Source organism: Sturnira hondurensis, unplaced genomic scaffold (genome assembly GCF_014824575.4).
Source record: "Sturnira hondurensis isolate 20B ecotype Veracruz unplaced genomic scaffold, ASM1482457v3 Scaffold0022215, whole genome shotgun sequence".
Taxonomy (NCBI): domain Eukaryota; kingdom Metazoa; phylum Chordata; class Mammalia; order Chiroptera; family Phyllostomidae; genus Sturnira; species Sturnira hondurensis.
The window spans coordinates 7,560,003-7,577,341 of record NW_028094846.1 but is presented as its reverse complement, the minus strand read 5'-3'; the positions used below and the strand labels follow the sequence as shown (position 1 = coordinate 7,577,341).

At 51.2% G+C, this 17,339-nt stretch overlaps 1 protein-coding gene across 3 annotated transcripts in view; it reads left to right on the top strand.

Annotated features, from left to right (window-relative positions):
* Positions 1-17,339, top strand: part of ASTN1 (astrotactin 1) — a 273,650-nt gene that overhangs the window by 136,993 nt on the left and 119,318 nt on the right. For 2 of the 3 annotated variants that reach the window (XM_037035064.1, XM_037035061.1), the window contains exons 6-8: positions 287-436; positions 1,571-1,762; positions 8,780-8,864. In XM_037035064.1, the coding sequence (XP_036890959.1) occupies positions 287-436; positions 1,571-1,762; positions 8,780-8,864 (427 nt within the window). The remainder of the gene's footprint in view (positions 1-286; positions 437-1,570; positions 1,763-8,779; positions 8,865-17,339) is intronic. The other variant, XM_037035063.1, reaches the window with a different exon arrangement.

Below are 17,339 nucleotides of genomic sequence, written 5' to 3'. Positions count from 1 at the left end.
GCCCCTGGGCAAGAGGCTGGAGCTCAGCCAGGCGTGTCCAGGGGGAGACCGCCCTCCTTTAGCGTTCCTCTGTGCCCCTGGCCTCGGGAAGTCCCCTCTGACTCCAGCTGACGACGTGGTGTTCCGTGAGGGGCAGATGGCGCTGCGGTGCAGCCGTACACATCTGCCGCCTGGGTTTGCCCGCGGCCTGCCCTGCTGGCTGGGTTGAGCTGGGCAGCAAGAGGCCGAGCTGGCCTTCCGCCGAAGGTCTTCACCGCCCCGCGCCTGGCCTGTGTCCTCCTTTCAGTGGGCTCCCCCCGCAGTCCCGTCAACAAGACCACCCTGATGCTGATCAGCCTCACCAGCTGCGTCATCGGCCTCGCCTGCTCCTCTCATGTCAGCTGCCCGCTCGTCGTCAAAATCACCCTGCACGTCCCCGAGCACCTGATCGCGGATGGTGAGCCCCTTCCTGGCCTGCGCCTCCCTCCCCAGCGTGGACAGTTTCGGGCTGGGCAGTAGGATGTGGAGGAACCCGGGGTCGCGGTTGCCTATGACCATAGGTGAGGGGAAAATGAACACAAGAAAATAAAGCTGTGGGCGAACCCGGATTGTCCGCGCATAGAATCAAAAAGCAGGTGGAAACCCCGAACAGATCCCTCATCTCTATGCTCGCTCGCGTTTCCCATTTCTGTTTTTTTTTTCCAAGAAGCCCCTGTCTTTGTGGAGAAACGCAGAGCATACTAGGTGCAGGTAGAGAGACGCCGAGAGTCTTGTAGCTTTTGAGAGGGCGAAAACTCAGTGGAGTAGTTGAGGCGTTTAAGAATCATCCCTGCCTCAGTTTGCTGTGCCCTGGTGAGAAATTCCTGATTGTAGTAACTTATTATAAGCCTAGAACTCCGTTGCAATGATTTACTTAATCCAGGGGGACCCCAATACATGAGGGAGGAACAGAGGTTCTGAGAACCCCTGAATTCGTTCAGCCCAGAGCACCTTACTGACCTGCTTGTGTCTGTCCCCTTGGTTGCTGGACATGAGGGGTCACTGTCCCCGGGCCGGCTGTTTCATGGCAGATGACGACGGGCAGCAGGTCTTTGTCCCCCTAAACAAGTGCCAGTGCCCATGACTGGGCCTGAGGGAGCAGCGGCATGGCCATCGTGGACCTGCTCTGTCCCTGTACCCTTAGGTCCACCCTGGACCTGGAGGTGGGGACAGGCAGCAGGGGACACTGGTGGGGTGGTCCAAGGAGTGGCTGAACCTCCGTCTGCCGGTACCTTTCTTGGGGCTCATGATGGCTCAGGACTGGCAGGAGGAACGGCCCTGGGTTGGGCTGATCTGCAGAGTGCCCCTTCCTCCGTGTTGTGTGTGTGTGTGAGTGATTACGTGTGTTTGTGTGTATGTCTATATTTATATGTGTTTTTGTGTGTGTTTATATGTATGTTGGTGTACTTGTATTTATGTGTGTTTGCATGTTGGTGCGCGTGTTTGTATTTGTGTGCATGTGTGTGCATGTGTGGGGGGGTGCATCTGTGTGTGTCTGTGTGTGTGTGTTATGCCCACGCAGGGGCGTGCCTTCTCTCTCCCCACCTTGCAGGGAGCCGCTTCATCTTGCTGGAGGGAAGCCAGCTGGATGCCAGTGACTGGCTGAACCCGGCCCAAGTGGTCCTGTTCTCTCAGCAGAACTCCAGTGGGCCCTGGGCCATGGATCTCTGTGCCCGGCGGCTGCTGGACCCCTGTGAACATCAATGCGACCCCGAAACTGGTAGGCGGGAGCACCGGGCAGCGGGTAACTGTCAGAGACCACGCCTCTTGCAATCACCCCCTCAAAACCCAGGCCATCCCTCCCTGTCGTCCCATCGGGATTGGGAACCCAGACTGTGCTGGCTGCCCGCGTGGTTGGGCCTCTGAACATGTTGGACTTAAAATGTAGGGTCCTCTCCCGGTAGCAGTGTGGGAGCGTGCTAACCGTAGCCCCGTGCCAGACTAGTCCGTGTCAGTGACCTCACAGCCACTCACTGTCCATTCGGGGAAGATGGGCTACTGAGGCTAGCCTTTTTATGCATGCTTATTGTAGAAAGCTTTGGAAAGTCTAGAAAAGCTTCTGGAAGAAAATGATGAACATCAATTATTCTATCTCCTACAGAAATCATTTTAAAATATTCATATCCCCCTTCCCATTTTCATCTATGCCTGATCTTTTTAGAAACTTGTGAGCACACTAAGTCCAGTTGAGTTTTCTTGATTTTGTTTTCCTGGAACATTAAATAACCCTCAATAATATAATTTTAACAGCCATTTGGTATTCCATTGTATGTGTATATCATAGCTCACTTAAAGAATTCTCTTATTCTTTGATGTTTAGGATGCTTTACATTTTTAATTCGTATAAATAATACTGTATGAATGGAGGACACCTTTGAAGTTATTTTCTCCCAGTGAATCTCAGACGAGGGGATCCTGGGCCAAAGGGCAGAGCCGTCTTTCAGACTGTTACGTTATCCAATGGGACGGGGGCTTTCCTGACGCGTCCCAGATTCAGACGCGTCAGACACTGGGACTCAGTGCTTCCTGAGCCCCAAGGGATCCAGGAATTCGGGTGCCTGATTCCAGGTTGTCTTGCCCTTCATTATCCAAAGGGGGCATCATACTCCTCTCTGTGAAAGATCTGTTTCCGGCAGATTCAGCACCACAGGTAGAGTAGGAGGAGGATGTCTTAGGGCAAAGGACGGGGAAGCAGTGCTACCTGGGACCCTCAGGAGGGGTGTTGCTGGAATCAGGGGCCCACCTCTGCAGCTTCCTGTGCTGTATCCCGTCCTACACACACACACACACTCACACACACACACACACACACACATACACACACCATCCCCCCTCCCCTGACAGGTGCATCTTTTTTAGGTGCTGTGGTGAAGAGGTATTAGTAGAAGTCACATCCAAGACATTTGTTCAGCCCTTACTTCAGTTGAGGTCCATTGCTCTAACTCTGGGGGGGAGTGTTGGGCCACGGCAACATCTCAAGTTCGCCTTCTTAGGTCTGCCAGTCGGCACGTGGGCCCGTCACACAGATCCCAGGTCCTATATGGAGCAGAAAGCACAGCATTTTGAACATCTGACGTCTGAGGCTGTGCTTACTTGCTGCTCATCCCACGCTGTCAGGCAGACGCCGGACCACACAGATGCACCAGGCCCCACACCGGCCTGCCCCTGAGGAAGAGAGCTCGTCACACAGGGGAGGCCCCTCCCTGCCACTGAGCTGGACTCTCGTCCCCCCGCTGACCTGAATGCGGAGACCCTGTGACAACCTCAGTGGTTAAACTCACTTCTGAGAAGAGCCTGGTTTCCAGAGGGCTCTGGAAGCAGAAGCTGGGCTTTTCAAGGGCAGAAAGCACTTTTCATTATGTGTGGAAAGAAGGCATTGGTGTTTGCAGTTTGGAGGGGTCTCTGGGATCAATTGCTCCCCTACTTTAGATCGATGCTTGAATTCCCTAAGAGGGCACTTGAGGTGCCCGGAATCCCACAGGGACCCTCGGCAGAGCCTGTGCCATACCCGTCCTGAAATCAGAGCACAGGTGAGGTTGTAAAGGGTTGCACTAATTTCCCCAGACACGTCTGACCCAACACGCTTGTCATTCAAAACTGTGTCAGCAGCTACCCTGACCGAGCATCACGGCTTCCGGAGCCAGGAGTTCAGGAAGCTGCTCTTCTCCGGGAGGTCACCTGGATGTCTCATTTCCAGGCCTTGCTGACAGTGACTTTGGGAAGCCCCTCCCCTGCTGATGGCTTCCCAGAATCCATGACCGTTAAGGAATTTCCAAGTGGAAAGCCATGGAGGGAGACTGAATGGAAGAGCCCCAACCCCACCACAGGACCGAGGCTCCGCATCTTCAGGGGAGGGGGTCCCACCTGAGAGGCGCTGGTGCCGAGACTTGAACACTGAGAAGGGGAAACGCTCCCCTTCCCGCCCTACTTGTCTCTGCACATGGGACGATGTGGTCATCCCACGTGCTCGTCGGTGAGAAACTTTATCGCCTCCCACACTCGCTCCTAGAGCCTTTCTCCCGAGAGCCGAGTGTGGGAATTGGCCGCAAGTCAAGCCGACGTTATTTTTGCAGTCCCCCAGCTAACTCATTTGGAAACGCCATGGTGTCTGGACATGTGCTTTCCCAGCCGTGCTGAGAGGCCCGCCCATACATGTGTGTGCAGCTGTGCAGGTGCACGTGAATACTTTTTTTTTCACATGCACATGAACAAGCAGACAAACAGGCACTCGGTCTCTGCAAAGGAGCAGCCTCGGGTGCCCGGAGCTTTCCTCAGGCACACTTCCCCAGCGGCCTAGCGCGACGCCTGTGTGTGCTCATTACCGTCGCGGTGGCGCGGCACCTGGTGTGGCAGGCAGGATAATGGGCCCCCAGAGCTGTCCCCATCCTCGTCCCCAGAACCGGTGAACCTGGTCTGTTCTGTGGAAAAGATGCATTAAAGTTGCAGGTGGAATTAAGGTTGCCGAACAAGTGGCTTTAAAATAACGAGAGGATCCTGGATTAACTAGGTGGGCCCAGTGTGACCACAGGGGTCCTTAAAACAGAAAGGGGGAGGCAGAACAGGAGGCCAGGGTAACGAGGTGTGAGCAGGACCCCCACCGGCCGCTGCTGGCTTTGAAGGTGGTGGGTGCGGGGCTGGAACCAGGGAGTGCACATGCTCCTAGAACCCCTTGATTTCAGCCCTGGGAGACCCCTGTCAGACTTCTGACTTACAGAACTGCAGAGTGATAAACTCACGTTGTTTTAAAGTGCTAAGTTTGTGGGAACGTTCTATAGAAGCTATGGAAACCTAGTATACCAGGGACAGCAAAGGATAGTGAATGTTGTTATGTGGCCCTTTGTATCGCCTGCCCAATTTACAGAGTGTGGCTTAAGTAGACTTTCTGGAGATGTTTCAGGAGTCTGGGAGAAGCTGAGCCGAGGTGGCTTGCCGATCTGTTTTCCATGGCAGCCTCCCTCTTACATGCTAGCGACCCTGCCCTTTGGGAGGGGCATAAGGCACCTTGAGTTCTCCTCTCAGTGCCTACCAGCCGTTTGCCAAGCGCACATAGCAAACCCCCTAAGGTTGCAAGGCTTTATGCCCAACTGGATCCAGCCAGAGGTCGCCTTTTCCCGTACTTTGCAAGGGTTTCTGTTGCGGTCCTGTGCTTGTTTGATCGTGTTTTGGTGGTGACACAGACTGGATTTCATTGACTTGTCTCTGCCCTCTGTTCCTGGCCTTTGCGCTTGCCACCCGGGCAGCTGTGGAGGCTCCCCACGCCCATGTCACTTCCCCGGTCCTGTCACTCCTCACCGCAGACCTTCACTCCCATTCAAGACGTGCGGGTGTGCGGGTCTGCAAGGAGCGCAGCTTCCAAGCTGAATCGGGTTTCCATCACCACCCAAGAAGTTCGCTCCCCCGAGTTTCCTTTGTCCTGGACCTTTCTGTAAGCCAGTCCCAGCCATTGGAAAGGTGTGAAATCTGGTGAGGGTTGTTGGACCAGTATTTTTTACTTCAGTCTAGCCCTCCTCCTCTTGGTGTTCTCTGAGATAATTCCTGTCTTTGTCTAGCTTTCTCTAGTTTAACCCAAATGCGCGAGGAGGCACAGCTCCTGTTTTGTCCCCATCACCCGAAGTGCCGCTCACTTCAAACTCCCTTTTGTGGCTCGATTAAAGCACCTTCTCTCCGGATGTGCGTCAGGCATATTGCCCTATGTCTTCCCCCCCCCCAGACTTGCATGGGAGTGTTTGACTCCGGGCCTGGCTTCTGCCTTCTGTCTTCACAAGGAAGGAGCCCAAGCAATTTGGTATTGCCCACATCCAGGTGTCTTGTGAAAATTTCCCTTTCCAGCTGAAACACACCCAATTCTATTTAATGAGAGCAGTCAGCTACCTGAAGGCTAGCGGCGACTCAGACACTTCAGCCTTCATCTGCATTTATGTCATGGAGGACCCATGGTCAGCCGGGTCAGAGCCGAGGGGCCCTAGCGTCAAGGCCTTTCTCTGATCCTTCCGTGGGGTTTATTCCTCAGCCCTTCAGCTGTGAGTGCGAAGTGACCGAAGGCTCTGTCCATCACATAGGGTCCCTCAAGGTGGCTTCCTTCAGGGTACCAAGCACAAATTGTGTAGCCCTGCCCAGGAGATGCATGAATCTCCTCTTGGTGGGTTTCTGCTCTCTGGCAGTGAGGTTTTCCCTGAGTGCCTCTGTTCCGGTCCGGCCCTTTTCCGTGGCCACGCCATGCCTTCCTGTTGGATCCTGTGAACACTTCCACGCAGTCAGCACGTTGTGTGTGCCCGCCATCTGTCACAGCAGGTGCAAAGACTATAACACTTCCAGCTTAGGGGGGTATCCAGCACCCTCGTGGGGTCTTTAAAATTCACAGCTACCAGAGCTGGTGCTACCACGAAACCCCTCTCCGATTCGAGATGCTGCCGTGGGTTTCCATAGCAACGATGCTCCTCCTCCAGCCCCATCTCTCCTCCACGGGTGAGACGGCCAAACTGAGGAGGAACACAGGAGCGGAAGGTTTGGTGGGTCCTGCAAATGAGGATCATTTGACAGGCAGATTTTTGGATGTCCTTAAACTCTCACGCATGTGTTTGAAAACCTCTCTGTCACTCTGGCTTTGAGCTGCATGTGACATTATGTGGGGAAAAGCTTTCTCTCCTGTCAGCCGCGTGTCCCCACACGGTGACAAATGAAGGAAACCTCATAAGGAGATAATGACTGGGAAGGCACTTTGAGAAAGGCGAATGTGCCTACACTTGGTAGGTGGTGGCCGCTTTAGGAAAATCGGCCTCTGTTTGACCTCTGGGTAGTTGCTGTACTTTCGTTTACGTGTTTTCTGGGAACTAGATAGCAAACGTGGAAGAAGGACTTCTGTTTTCTTCAATCTTTAATTCCAGGCAGGGCATCCCACCAAGGCCATTGTAAGAGAGTAGAGTAATGGGTTTGACAGCCGCTTGAGGTTAATTCCTGTTAATAACATCTCATGTCCATTGTCCCCAAGGACATGTAGGAAATGATCTCCTTCTGGGAGAAGCATAGCGGGTCCTTGACCCATGAATTGGCTCAGAGATCCGCATCTTAGGGTGAGGTGTGAGCAGTCGTATCTGTAAGTTCAGGGCAAACTAGTTAATGTGATTATTTTCCATTACACAGTATTTATAAAAGATCTACTCACATGGGGGGAAAGCTAACCTTGCTCTTGCCCTTGTATAGCTTATGGTCTCCAGTTCATGCTTTCTTTGGAATCGGTAGATGCAGTCTTCAGGGGAAAGCCTTGTCATTACCTAATGTCAAGCTGTGTTGCCCTGTGTCCGACTCATACCTGCCCAGCCATTCCTCAGTCCAACTCGGCGCCGCTGATGCCAGTTAATTAGAGCCTCCGATGATCTAGACCGTGTGGAAGCCTGAATTTGCCATACAGGGGACACCTTTACCCGCTGTGGGTCCCCTACAAACTAAGAAGTTGCTCATTTTCACCCCAGCCTTGAGCACCTCGGGCAGGTGTGGGGGAAGGCAATGCATGTCACCTGGTAGTGAGACCTAATGGCCAGCGGCTTGTAGGTCAGTCTTGGAGTAGACGGTTGAGCTAAGATCCTATACACAGCCTGCTCAGAGCCCACTCGGCCCTTTTCCTCAGCACTTGTATTGCTTTTTGTCTCTGGAAAGAGAAAATAGCGCTCAAAGCTATTACTCTATTTATATCCCTGTTAAGTGTCTCTTGCTAGAGAGATAAAGAAACTGTGTGCCCCTCATCTCCTTTAGAGCCTGCTGGCACCTTTGTTACCTACAAGTTTCAGGAAGTCCCACCCTCCCGATGAAACAAACAACCCCTGGAAGCATTAACAGGGCGCTTTAGTGGGACTGGCCTCAGGGGAAGCAGCAACCACTTCCTTCAAGATTAGGCCTAAGTAGAGCAATGATTCGTAATCCTGTGGGGCCCTTGGATTTACTTGTGAATCCGGTGAATGCCGTGCAAGTCATCCACGGGAAGACGCACAGACCCAGTTTCGCGTACAGTGTCAGAGGGGTCGTGGACGTCTTGGTGTACCAGTGAAACAACGGATGGTAATGAAGCACAGTAATGTCCCGAAGAAACAGAGAATTGTGGGTAACCCTTCCATTTACCAGCCGAGACGATTAGCTGGTTTACTGTGAAACCCCCCAGTTCCCACAAAAATGTAATTCATGTAAGTAGCCTCCTCTGGGGCGGTTGTTCTGTGGGCTAACTACACGGAGTGATGGGACTCAAGGTCTGGAGTCAGACACACATAGACTGAAGTATTAAACCTGCCATTTACAAGCTGTCTCCAGACCCCTTCATTTTCCAAGCCTCCGTTTCCCCCATCTGCACAGCAGAGCCAATAGTAGCTACTTTTTTCAGGATTCTCAGAAATTTGGATGACACAGCGCCCTTAGGCTGTCTTTAGACATTTTATTCCTCGTCTACTACATGCCTCTCAGGACACTGGGCGTCGAGGAAGTCCGGGTGGAAAAAGCCCCCTGCTCCAGAGTTCTTGCCTTTGTGTTTACAGAGAACACACAGGAGGGGCCTTGTCAATGGTGGATTGCCATAGTGGTGAATATTATTACCGCGTAATGGGAACTGGAGGGATGGGTGGTGTTCACCCCTGTGGGCAGTGGAGACGGCGATGGGGTCTCCTCCGTGACGCTGCTAGGGCCTCCGTTTGATTGTTGCACCTTCATTTGCCCCAGCACACACATGCTAATCAATTGCTCTGTGTTTCTCTCCCCCCCTCCTCGCCCTGCCTCTAAGGGGAGTGCCTCTGCTATGAAGGGTACATGAAGGATCCAGTGCACAAGCACCTTTGCATTCGGAATGAATGGGGGACAAACCAGGGGTAAGTAGGGGATGGCGAGTCCGCAGCGTCGTCACCGCAGCACGTGGGCCCGGCGGGCGTTCAGCCACCATGTGTCAGGAAGCAGAGCCGAAGGCTGCTTATGGTCTGAGCGGCAAATGGGTAGGAATGTCAGAGCGCCTCTCCCGAGTTGTACCATCCCAGTGACGTCCCTATCAGCGTTTGCTCCATTGGTGAGTCCAGAGAAGGCACCTCTGCCTCACAGCCCTGCAGCTGGGGCCTGAACGCCAAGCTGTCTTTCTCTCTTCCACACAGGCTCCTGTACGGCTCTCTCGGGGCTCAGCGAACTTTGCATGGCTGATGGGGGTGGGTTTACATGTTTACGCCGGGAGACTGTCCACAGGGGTGAAATGCAAAGATTCAGGGCGTCCTTGGGGTTGACGAAGAGTATTTTTGCCTGATTCCCAGTAACCAATTCTCTGTGAGACCTTTGCTTTCCTAGCACGCTTGATCAGGACGAAAAAGTCACCTTGTCTGTCGCTTAAAAAAATTTTTTTTTGTTTGGTGAGTTTTTATTGAGATAAAATGCACCTAACATCAATTTCACTATTTTAACCATATTTAAGTATACAGTTCAGTGGCATTACGCACATTGACGTCGCAGTGCGACCACCACCAATACTCTTGTTTTTTACAAGCAACTTCCTGCTTTGTTTGGGTTGCCGAGAGCTCGCTTTCTGCATTGGCTGGGCTGTGGAAGGGAGTGGAAGGAGAAAGGGGTCAATGAACACTAACTAATAACAGCAATCAGTGGAGAAGGGGCAACTAGAAAGAAATCAAGGCAAACGCCACGGCGGGGTGATGGCTCAGCCTGCAGATCAGAACTGAGTTTGCAGCCCAACAAGCAGCCAGAAAGAAGCCATTGTCATTTCCCACACTGCCCTGGGGGACTCAGCCCCCTCTGTCTGATTCTGATGAGACTGAGCCTAGAATATTGAATGTAGTTCTGGACTCTCAGAGCAATAAATATGGAGACAAATGGGTGAGAGTTTGGAGAAGAGCAATAAAAATGATTGAATAGCTCAAGGGAGTGATTGATGACAAAGGGCTGGAACTCAACTCGGAGAACTTGGCCAGCTGATGACTAAGTCAGAGCGTGATGAATGCCCGCAGACGTTAGAAGAGGGCAAATGTTCTGGAACGGGTTGAGGTTGAGGGAGAAGGACAAGGGGGAACGAAGGTAGAGAAAGGAAATCTGAGTCACGGGTCAGAAAGCTTGGGTAAGTCAGAGCGCCATGAAATTTTTCTCTTCGTGAAAATGATGGACGGCTGCATTTCCACCGCATCTGAGATCGAATCAGAGAGGCTGCCCACCACCCCGAGAGGAAGATGTTTGCAGGAGGCTAGATGCATATGGAGTGGAATGTTCTGGGGAGATTGTCAGGGAGGGCAGAGGACCCGGCTAGCAGATGACGATCAGAGCCTGAATAAAGAGGGTCTCTTTCTCTCTGACCCCTGGGATGTTTGCATAGTTTCCGGGGAGGCGGGAGTCTTACTTATGCGATGATGGCTGAGAATCTCAGTTGGCTATGATTCTTATTGAGTAAAATATTGTAAAGGATGATGGATAACCAGCTCTCTCTCTCTTAGCCTGCAAACTTACTGCTGGAGAAAATACCATTTCACTTCTTGCCCTGACTGGTCCGGGCTGGCTGTCCACCATGACTGAATTCGGGGGCTAAAGACTCAAGCCTCCATAGCCCTTGCCTTGTAGACAGGTAGTGTGAGGATGGGTCTGACCTCACTCCGTCACTGTACAAGGCCAGTCCCTCCGGCTATGGTGAAGGGACAGTCTTAGGATGCAGACAAGAGCCTCCAGGGGCATGAATGGTGGAGGCCCCACGTGGGTGTCATTTCAAATAAGGCGCAAGTACTGAGTTACTGACTGACGAGAACATTAGCCCCAGGAAACAGACAAGGAGACCTAATATGTCATTTCCATCTCTAATTCCCATTATTCGCTGATCATCACTGTCTACGAGGTCTCATTTTGGACACTAATAAAATAATGGAGCAACTGTTCTGAGGGGGTGGAAAGTGAGTGTCTTGAGGTTAATGGAACCGAGAGTGATAAGCAGCATCGTTTGTATGTACATAAAAAAGAGACAGACAGACGATAGCATTTTCCTCATAGAATGACAAGATAGATGAAAAGTGGAAGATGTCATACATCTTTATTTAAATCAGGGACCCGATGCCAGGCTCCCTCGAATGATTCTTACAAAATTAATCTGAATTGATTGGAACGTGAAGACTGTCACTTGAATTGATAACTGTGTGACAGATTGCCAACTCATGATACGTACTGGGATATTATGGGGAAATCAGTGGCAGTCCTCATTTTCCTGCATATCTCATTGAATGTTCTAGAAGGCCCAGGTAGGCAGCGTGTGTCTACGTGCTCGTCACCGGGTGTTCTCGAATGGCGTGCGTTAAAATAGCCGAGCATTCCTTTGACGCAGAGCAGGCGAATCCTAGGGCAGTAGCAGTGAAAATGGGCTCCCTTGTGCCAAATCTGGTTAATGGACCGGGAGGACCACACTGAGAGGCATTCTTGACTTTCAGACAAGCAAGAAAATTGATCAAGGGCACCAATACAACAAACTGCAAATGGGTGATTCTGGGAGGCAGACGGGTTACACCTGTACCCAGCCTCTGCCTCACGCTCAAGTTTACCCGGACCTGCGGGGGTGGGGGGCTATGTGCATGTGTGTGTGCATGTGTGTGCATGTGTGTGCACATACTGATTTGTTTACAGAAATCCCTCCACCTGTACAAGCCATTTACTCTCTCGTTCGTGTTTTCAACACAACACATACTCCCTCCATTACCTGTTGTGGCCATGGGTCAGCGAGGTTACGGATTATAAGAAGAACAGTGTGGTGTCTGCTCTGGAAGCACTAATATCTAGCTAGATCAGCGGGCACATGACAAGACATTGCAGTAAATTCTGAAAACTAGTGATTTTGGGCGCGAAGGCCTGTGGGCTTGCAGTTTAAGGGCTGACTTATGCATCACCCAAGAATCTGGAGTAGGTCTTCGTGGAGAAGTCAGATCTTGAACTTGCCTATTTCACAGGTAATAAAGGTCCTGCTAAGCAGAGGGAAGTCAGCATGTCAGGGCATGGACAGGAGGGGCATGGTGTTTCCAGGAATGGCATATACATAGGTCGGTGTTAACTTACAAGTGCAGCTGACAGAGACGGAGGAGGCTGAGAGGGCAGAGCAGCAGTGGATCTCAGCAAGTCTTGCTCTTGGACATTAATGGTCCACGTATTTGCCTGCCGAGTGGTTGGCAGGAGGGACAGGTTTCAAGGGGTCTGTGTATTTGGTGGGGCATTCCCTTGCAATACATTATATTTCTGAACCCTTCAAAATAATGTGACATAATCCTGAAAAGAAAGAAAAAATACCGCACACACACACACACAAAACCTCCTGAGACGGTCTCATTCTGTAAGTAAAGCATAGTCCACAAGTTATCCTGTAGATAAAAGTTTTCAAGGCCAACCAGCAAAGTGTGACAGGGAACTGGGGACCGTACATACAAGGCATGTGAATCAAGGAGTTCGCAAATTTTTTTTTTTTTTTTTTGCTGACTCTGGTTCTTCCAAAAATGGCCAAGGAGGAGCAAAGCCGAGTGAGACATTTGTGTGTGGATCTGGGTGGGGAAGCCGGTCACTGGGGCTCCCCCAGGTGACAGGATCCAGGTGGCAGATTGTAAAGTCATTGAACTCTTTACATGGGAAGCGTCTATTCACCAAAAGGAAAAATGGCTAAAAAAAGATTTCACAAAGTCATGGCTGACAGATTTCTAATGAGAACATAGGATGTGTGAGGTTACATGCTTGGTCGTGGAGATTGGCAACAAAATTAGTCCCTGCCACAGCTGCCGGCGACTCTGTTCCCAAAGGCGACGGTGGGCGGGGATCGAAGGGTTCCACCCCAGCAGTGGGCCTTGCCACGTTTCTGCCCGACCCCCGTGACTCCTCTGGATGGTGCCTCAGCCTCCCATTGCCGCCCTCCCTAGACACAGCCGGGCTCTGTTGGGGTCGGTTAGGTACGTGTTGGCTAAGAGCAGCAAGGACAAATTGAAAACTTTCACGGATGAGAAATGAAAACAATAAATGAGAGTGGAGGAGGCAAGAGATTGATTTACGTGAAAATATCAGAGGAGGGAAAAACAGCTTATTTAGCTACTTTGGAGAATGTTAAGAAAGGCTGTAAAAGTGGTTTTTTGGTTAAATTAGAAGTGTACCCAAGGGCCCCCCAGCTACGTTTTCCAGAATACCAATATTAGATTAAACTCCCGCATGTGAAAATTCCCAGTAAATAACGGTCTGATTTCTTATTTGGGGGCCTCAGATACAGAGAGCACCTCCAAGGAGATTCCCCACCAGAGGCCTGTCACATATCACTCGATTTCAGTGCTGGGGATGGTGATACAGTGTTAATTCATGAGACAGGGCGGGACCCGCTGTGCGAAAGGAGCAGGTATTTCTCCAAGGGGTTAGAAGCTGTTGTCAGGGGTGGCCCTGCTCACAAGGACACCTCCTCCTTATACCACCTGCTGCAGAGGCCACGCACTTACCATGATGTCTTCAGATTAGTTTACACGCACATGCATGCGTACACACACACATACCCTTGTACGCTGCCCACACCGCCTTAATACTGTTTTCATCGTCCCAGCTGCTTATCTTTCTGTGCTGCTTCGGCAGTTCCTCCCCGCTGCTCACCGCCCCCCCAAGGAGTGACTGCTTAGGGAATCTGACTCAGGGTAAGGAGCAAATGCCCCACGCCGTAGAATTCGGTTTCCTCATCTGCTCAGGGCTGAGGAAGGTGTTGGTCATGGTCGGCCTCAGTCTCTCTGCCCCACTCAACATGCATGCTTGACCCGGGGGAAGTGATTGTTCAGGACCTGCTTGTATGGTGCCATCCTGACCTGGCGAGAGGGACCGTTCCCAGGGCAGTGACTGGCGCCCCAGGGGCCGGACGCCTCGGCCTGGGGGGTGAGCAGAGGTCAGTTTCCGCTGTTTATTCAAAATGACCCCAAACCCATCCTCACTCCTCCTGGGCCCTGCAAATGGGCAGAGACTTCCGGTTACCGTGCACATGCTGGGCCATTGCAGAACGGTGACTAGAACGCTCAGCCAGACCTCCGACCGCAGGCCTTGTCCTGGGCAGCGTTTGGCCTCCTGCGACCTGCCCCAAGTCTCTTCCGACGTGACTCAGATGGCGTCAGACAGGCTGTCCTGTGTGACATGTGACATCTCCTGACTGTCCTTTGCCCGTCTCTAGCTCATCATCTGGCTTTTCTTTTCCTGCCCGTACGCACATGTCCTGATGCCACTCACCTTCCTCCAGCCCCTCAGACGGGATTTGCTGGCCATCCCGTCACCGCCTTTTTATCTCCAGACATGCGCCCCCCCCCTTTCCCCCCTGCACACACTGCAGGCCAACCTCCTGGTCTGAGCCCAGCTCCGGTCCTTGCCATGCCATGCACAAATGGGGTTATCTTCCCATTAGCTCTCGTTATTCTCCTTCTGTCTCTCTCTCCCTCTCTTTCTCCCCCTATATGTGTGTGAATTTTCTAATTATTCTTCACTGACTCACTGATTCCTAGCAAGGGTTTCCAGTGTATTTGTATTTCCTTTATTTCTCTTTCTTCTTTTCTTCCCCCCCTTTCTCTTGACCTCCCTCTCCCTCTTTGCTCCCAGGAGTTAATGAAAAGACCCTTTTTTTTATTTCACCAATTTCAATGTCAAAATCAAAGAAGGAAGCTCTAAGAATTCAACCCAAAGTTCCCAGTTCCTTCTCTCTCTAGGAGCCCCCGAGATAACCTGATTCCAGCAGAAATATGGGCCTGAAGGAGGAGACCTGACCCCTCCCTGGGTGAAGCGACAGGAACTTAGGGCTGGAAAGTGAGTCTCCACCCACAGGGACCCCTCAGCCCTGATTAGTAGGACAGGTCGCCCAGCGGGGTTGGGAAACGCTTGTTCCTGGGGATTTTTCCCGGGAGAACATGACTGGACCCATTTGCACAGTGTGTGGTCAGTCCACTCGGCACAGAGAGACACTCCGTCCCCAGCAGATAGGTGTCCCTGGCTGGGAGGGCGAGCGAGAGCTGGAACCCAGAGCCCGCTCACTGAAGTGGGGAAACCCGGACGAAGGCTACAGGTATCCAGGTGTCCAGATGGGCACCTTTCTCTGGTTTGCACAGAGACACGTGATGGGCTTGTGCTGGCCCTGGCTCTGCCATTTTTGGCAAGGCCCTTTGCTCCCTCTTAACCTTCCTGGTTACTCAGGATGACACACGAGCAAAATGTGCCTTAGTAAATGTGACTCGCTGGTCACTGGAAAGCCCTGATGCCAGTTCATGGAGCGAATACAGAAGAATCATCCGGGGAGTTTATTTAAAGTGCCGATTTCCAACCTACCCCCATAGATTTTAAGTTCATAGTTTTGGGGCATGCCCCAGAATCTGTGCATTTGACAAGGTCCTCCCAGTGACAGGAGCACAGCCAGACTTCAGGGCCCTTCCTAAGCAAGAGGCGGTGTCCTCCGGCCCCCTGGAGGGCATCTCTTACCAGAGGACCACCCCTCCAATAAAAACAAGAATGGGTGTGCTGCCTAGTGCCTGAGTACAGTACATCATAAAGGATCCCCGAATTTCACTGACTGGGAAATCGAGGGCCCAGTCAGTAGAGAGAGGCGGAGACGCTGATTCAAGGTCGAGTGGCCGATGGCCAGGCTTTATAGTGGCAGATGGGTAGTGGCAATAACTCAACCAGGTAAATTCAGGTTTCAAAGAGCACAATGTGGAGCGCGTATGACACCCTGGACATCCGGGGTCAGCTGTAAATGAGACAGGGGCACCCTGCGGTCCCCACCTGCTTCTCTGCACACCCCTTCCTCCAGGACTGAGGGGACACGTCTTCATCCGACCCTTCCCCCAGTGGCAAACATCTGCAGCCCCCCTACAGTACTCCCCGCCCCCCAGGGGAGGGCAAGAGCAGCACAGGGTTCTCTCCGATGAGTCCACTCGCAGTACCAGGAGACTTATTTTAAACGGTGCCGGGGGCCAGGATGCTCCTATTTCCTGCGGCAGGGCCACCGGGGCGAAAAAAAATCAACCTCAATTCACCCTCCCATCTGCTCAAGAATGGAAGATAAATTGTTTCAATTTTACAAAAATGAATGTTTTATGTCCTGCCCGTGCTTTCCAGATAGCGTCCTGAATTTATACATTCCACCGAACGCTCGGGTATTTCTACGAGCGACGCTCCCCGGACCATCAGCCTGCTTGGGTTTCGGTCTAAGAATACTAGGCCCGAGAGGCCTGTCACTCGCCCCAGCTTTGGAGAGCTTGGCTATTTATCATGTTTCCTTTAAAATGAAGGGGAAAAAAAGTCCACTCATTATTCTGTTCTCAGAGAAAATTACTGTTACCATTTTGGCATATTTCCTCCTGATTTCCTTTTCTATGCATTAAAAGTTTTGCTTCCTTCCCCCCTCCCCCTCCCCGTCCAATCCTGTATATATTTCTGTTCACTTTTTATAATTTAACAATGAGCATGTATTACTTTTCTTATCACAAAATTGGGGGGGAACGATAAAGAAGGAAGTTTTCAAGGTATCTTTGTGGTCTGTTGTTTTTCTCAAAACTTTTTCCATGGGGAAGTTATTCTTAAGATCTGACTTAAAACCTGCCATTTTTACCTGATTGTAGAGGGAGGAAGAAAGTTAGACCTGTTGAAGGTCTGGCATTTAGGTTAAAAAAAAAAACCAAACTCTGATATGCGCATGTCTGTAGTTCTGTATCACGAGGGGCCGAATGAACATGGAGCCGTGACCCTCACATTCAGCATGTTTTTCATGCAGGAAAACTTCATGCCACTAAAGCTGGGAGTGGTCCCTTACATAATGCAGATTAATAGCTGTCATTGATTCAGCACGTGAAGCTGGGATCCGTGGTTTCCTTCTTACTATCGCCACTGATCTTGATAAAAATCCTGTACCCCCGTGAAGAGCCAAGCAATCAGTGGCATTGGGCCACCTGCCACGTCTGTGAAAACAGTCTTAGTAAAAGTAACCCTAAGGTTTATTCTTCCTAGATACACATTTTGGATTCTAGTTCAAATGTTCATCCTGTAATTATCTGCTCCTAATTTTAACGTTATTATATAATTTCAGAAATTGGAGAGCAAACATTTTGTCTTTGCACATTTTTTTCCATTTTATCATTTTCCTCTTTGTAAAAGCAATGCATGCAGTTGGTAGAGAAAAAATAGAAAAAGAAAGAAAACAGCAGTAAAAGGAAGAAAACCCAAGCCACCCGAAGTGCCATCCCCTGGAGAGAACGCATTCTGAACCTTTGTTTTGTTTAGGGATACAATTTTTTAACAAAAAGTGTAGCGTGTCGTTGCAGCTCTTGCTTTGTCGTCTGTGTGCACAC